The sequence below is a fragment of the Nanorana parkeri genome, unplaced genomic scaffold (genome assembly GCF_000935625.1).
Source record: "Nanorana parkeri isolate BGI_ZX_2015 unplaced genomic scaffold, ASM93562v1 scaffold92, whole genome shotgun sequence".
Lineage (NCBI taxonomy): Eukaryota > Metazoa > Chordata > Amphibia > Anura > Dicroglossidae > Nanorana > Nanorana parkeri.
In genome coordinates, this window is record NW_017306360.1 from 1,982,153 (window position 1) to 1,987,033 (window position 4,881).

The 4,881-nt window shown below is 45.5% G+C and overlaps 1 protein-coding gene across 1 annotated transcript in view; it reads left to right on the forward strand.

Moving 5' to 3' along the window:
- SLC11A1 (solute carrier family 11 member 1) overlaps positions 1–4,881 on the forward strand; it is a 47,811-nt gene that overhangs the window by 28,916 nt on the left and 14,014 nt on the right. The window contains exons 7-9 of the mRNA XM_018552557.1: positions 605–672; positions 1,707–1,862; positions 3,971–4,129. Of these exons, the coding sequence (XP_018408059.1) occupies positions 605–672; positions 1,707–1,862; positions 3,971–4,129 (383 nt within the window). The remainder of the gene's footprint in view (positions 1–604; positions 673–1,706; positions 1,863–3,970; positions 4,130–4,881) is intronic.

The following is a 4,881-nucleotide window of genomic DNA, read 5'->3' on the forward strand; positions in this document are numbered from 1 at the left end:
GGCAGCGTGCAAAGACTCGCTGCCCGGCTTCCTGATACCGGAAGCCCAAGTATATCGGGTCAGGCATAGGAGCATTTGGGCGAGTATGAGTACTCGCCCAAATACTCGGCAACGGCACAGATACTGATACTAGTATGGGTGCATCCCTAATACATACAATTATCTGCACATGGTGCTTCTATGGAGGAGCAGTTATCATCCTAGGACAGGACTACAGGCAGAGAGCTCAGGAAGTTATCAGCTCACTGGGTTTCTGGCAGGATCATTGGTGTATTTTTTTTTAACTTGTTGAACATATATAACAAAACACTTCCAATTATATATTTAACAGAACAAAAGGGAGCACATAGGAGAAGTTCATTTTTGGGGTTTACATTCATTTTAATATTCATTTTATATACACTGAGTGGCCAGATTATTATGCCCACCTGACGTTTGTAGGCTAATTAGCTATAATTTGGCGCTGAAGTTGCTAGAGGAGCTCAATTGCAGGTGGTCATATGGGAGGCTAGATCTGCCAAATTGTGGTCAAATTGTGTAAAACAAAACTGCAAAATGTGTAAAGTCCTAAGACATCCTCAAGACGCATTTTTCTCATTGACAGGTCTCCGGAAACTTGAAGCTTTCTTTGCCTTCCTCATCACTATAATGGCGATCACATTTGGTTATGAGGTGAGTTTGATGTCAGGGAAATTCCGAAACATTCAAAGGAAATCGAATGTGATTAGATACAAGACAGTTGACATCACTGTGATACACTGTAGCCTCTCCCAATTTAGGGTACGTTACCCTATTGTCATCAGATGCCCCCCCCCCCCCCCCCCTGCCCCCCAAAAAAAAAAACCCCCCCCCCCCCCTTTGCAGGGCATTAAAGATTATCACAGGCTTTAGACACAATGTTACCAGTCTCAGCACCATGGTGACATCATACCCGTCCAATGTCCCTGATTTCCTGGGCTTGTGGTCCAAACCTGAGCTCCTCCACACACAGAAGGAGCTCCTCTGAACCAGAAAGGAAACTCCTTCTGCTACAGCCCAATCCCCCCGCAGCTCCATGTAAACAAAGGGGCGGGATGCAATGATATCATCGGGGCCGGATTTCCCACAAGGCCAACTCGGTGCAGCAGGGAGTAGAGGGGAAGCAGGGGTGTGGAATTTCTATCTCCCAATTCCTAGGACATGCATTTCCGGGTGACGGGCGGGTAGTTGTTTTCTACATTTAGCCCTGCTTTGGGCAAGCAGAGCTAAATGTACAGCGGGTAACCCGCCTCTTGTTTTGTACAAATTATCTCGGCAATGTTGCAGAGAACACTTGTATTCAGCCTGCATACAGGGTGGCGCATTGAGGATCATGGCCTTAGGGCAGCAGAGAGAGTAAATCCGGCCCTGGATATCATTGACATGGCTATTTTAGGTAAATTACATTTGCCTAATATGATAATGTGGCCAAATGAGATCAGAGCAAGCATCCCACCCCTTTGGTTATGGTCGGCACCGGGGTGGGGAATGCCCCGAGCCACAGCTGATTGGACAGGTGGCCCCATGCAGCTTTCATGTTTGGATTAGGTTTGGTCCGAACCTAAGCTCATCCCTACTAGAGCCGACTTCTGACATTTTCATAGTCTACAGACTACATGCCCGTACTGCAGTAAACTCAGGTGCATTGCTTTATCATCACTGATTTTTACATTGCCGTGTTCCCGCAGTATGTGGTGGTCCACCCCGACCAGAAAGAGGTGTTAAAGGGAATGTTTTATCCGTACTGCTCTGGCTGCGGATCCCCTGAATTACTCCAAGCCGTGGGAATTATCGGAGCCATTATCATGCCACACAACATATACCTGCATTCCTCGTTGGTCAAGGTAATACAAACATGCACTGCAAACATTTACTGACATTCCACCCGTAACTTGCAGCGTCTAGCAATGATATTGATTAACCCCCTCAACACCAACATGTTACACCCCCCTTCCTTTTCAGGCCATTTTTCAGGTTTAACTGCAGTTCTTAAAGGGAAAACGGCAAAGTACATAAACTGTCTGTTCTGCTAAAGGGTTTGTAATTCTGGCTGGCTACTTTTGTGATTCCTACACTCTGCCAACCGTCACTGCCAGGAGGGTGACAACCGCGACACTGCTTTCTCTATTAGAGCTAAAACAAAACATACAAAAGTGCCAACTCTCTGCCTGCAGCCAGCTGATTGGACAATGGAGCAGAAACACATTGATAAGTCAACTCTGCTTACTCTGCACTCTCCTCCTGTCAGCACTTGTATATGTAGAAGAGCTCTTATTGGCTCCTAGATCTTCCTCACTCTCTCCCATTTTAAGAGCTGCTGTTTAGGGAATAAAAGTGGGAGGGGATTAAAATTTATTAAGGTACTTATGCTATTTATGTGTAAATCAGGAGAGCGCGTTTATTTTTGAGATATTTTCTCTTACTTCCTGTTCTGTCTCTGGGAAAGGAAATGAAAGCAACAACCTGACAGGTATCTTTTCATTTCGTTATGCAAGGGGTAGGCAACCCTGAAGAGGTGGAGATTTCCCTAAAAAACGCGGGGGTGGTCAAAGATCGCCAGGGTGCAAGCTCCATTAAAAAGTAAGGAAGGTTTGAACATTTCAGGGATCTGTAGTAAGTAATGCAGAGTGCAGAGGTCAGGAGTTAGTAACACAGAGTTTAAAAGTCAGGACTAAGTAACGCAGAGTGCAGGAGTAAGTAACACAGAATTCAGATGTTGGTAGTGAGTAATGCAAAGTGCAGTGAACAGGAGTAAGTAACACAGAGTGCAGGGGTCAGTAGTAAGTAAAGCAGACTGCAGAAGACAGTAGTATGTAACAGAGAGTTCATGGGTAATTAATGCAGACGTTTGTAATGCAGAGTTCAGTAGTCAGGGATAAGTAACACACAGTGCAGAGGTCAAGATTGTGTAACACACAGTTCCGGGGTCAGTATTATGTAATGCAGAGGTCAAGAGTGTATAAGGCAGAGTGCAGTTGTCAGTAGAAAGCAAAGCAGAGTTTAGAGGTCAGTGGTATGTTACGTAGAGTTCAGGGGTAAGTAACACAGAAGTTGTTAATGCTGAGTTTCAGAAGTAAGTAACATAGAGTGCAGAGGTCAAGAGTATGTATCACAGAGTGCATGGGTAAGTGTTATGTAACACAGAGTGCAGAAATCATGAGTAAGTAATGCATTGTGCAGAGAAGAGAGGTCAGTAGTTTTAATGCATACTGCAGGGGTCAGGAATAGGTAACGCAGAGTGCAGAGAAGAGAGGTCAGTAGTTTTTAATGCATAGTGCAGGGGTCAGTAGTAAGTAACGCAGAGTGCAGGAGTTAGTAGTATGTAATGCAGCGTTCAAGGGTTACAAGTAATGCAGAGTGCAGAGAGAGGTCAGTAGTTTTTAATGTATACTGCAGGGGTCAGTAGTAAGTAACACAGAGTGCAGGGGTCAGTAGTAAGTAATAAGGAATGCATGGGTTAGAAGTAAGCAGTGCAGAGTATAGAAGTCCGTAGTGGGTAACACAGAGTGCAGGAGTCAGTAGTAAGTAACACAGAGTGCAGGGGTCAGTAGTATGTCTGTACCAGGGATCAGCTGCAGCAGCGCTCGGCAGAGTGAGTGAAACCCGCCCAGGTCTCCCCTTGTCTCTGTCATATGACGTACCTGAGCCTAGGACTTCCCTTGGCTCTGCAGTGGCCTGAGGTCTGAGAAGTGGCTAGTAGCTGGCGGTAAGGTGAGGTCACAGTCTACCTGTAACATGTTGCCAACCCCCGCCATATGCTATCCAAAGCAAAAAAAAAAGTTTGGGTTTTATATATGATTTATAAAAAAACAGCCTGATCACAGCTTAAGATACACATGAGAGTATTTTGGAATGTATCTTCTCCCGTCACTTGTTTCAGCCTCACTCCTCTATGATACTGAGTTGGATCTCAGGTAAAGGCTCCGTTATTAATATTCAGTGATATGTTTAGACTAGAGAAGTGGATCGTAAGAAGAAGGAGGAGGTCAGCGAAGCGAACAAATATTTCCTGATTGAGTCGACCATCGCCCTGTTTGTGTCCTTCCTCATTAACCTCTTCGTCATGTCTGTGTTTGCCGAGGCTTTCTACAAAAAGACCAACTTGGATGCTGTGAGTATTCCCTTCCATATAACCCTCACATACATGTACCCGACAAAGTCTGCCCCCCAAGAAAATAGTACAGAAGGCGTTACGTTATATTCTGAGGAACGATGTTTCTCATCTTGGTAGAGGCAAGGCTTTGCTTTCTCATGTCAGAGCTGCCCACCAATGAATGGTGGAGTAATGATCAAGAAGATGTGGCAGAAGCACAATTCCACAGGATGAATAAGGACAGAGCACTGCAAGTCCTCGGGTACAGCTTCCTCTCCAGCAAGGAGAACAGTGAGCAGCGCAGTAGTGAGATCTCCAAATCTCACTACAAACATCCGGAGACTAGCAGTTAGAGGCAGCAGTGCCTTAGATCTCACATTGCAGATATACAGCTATGAGGCTGTAGGTTCAGGTGTGCCTAGGCACCCCCACATACCCGGAAGTGCACTGTTATTTTCAAGGAGGAGATCAAGATTGCAAGTACATTTTTTGGGGGTACTGCTTAGGTACAATTGACATTTCTAAATGTTCCCTATAGCAAGTCTTCACTTTTTGAGTTCAGTGCACTTCCTGTGCGCCCATATATATGAATCTGGAGCAGCTGGGTCCCCAAAAAAGTATATACCCTTGTATCTGCTCTATGTACTTTATGCGGCTACTACAGATAAATACCATTAGGGGAACTATCAGGGTCGCAGAGGTCGCATGTGTGACTGGGCTCTGGCGTTCCGCTACTTGGGAGGGCCCAGTGAGGAAGAAGAGGGCCCCCC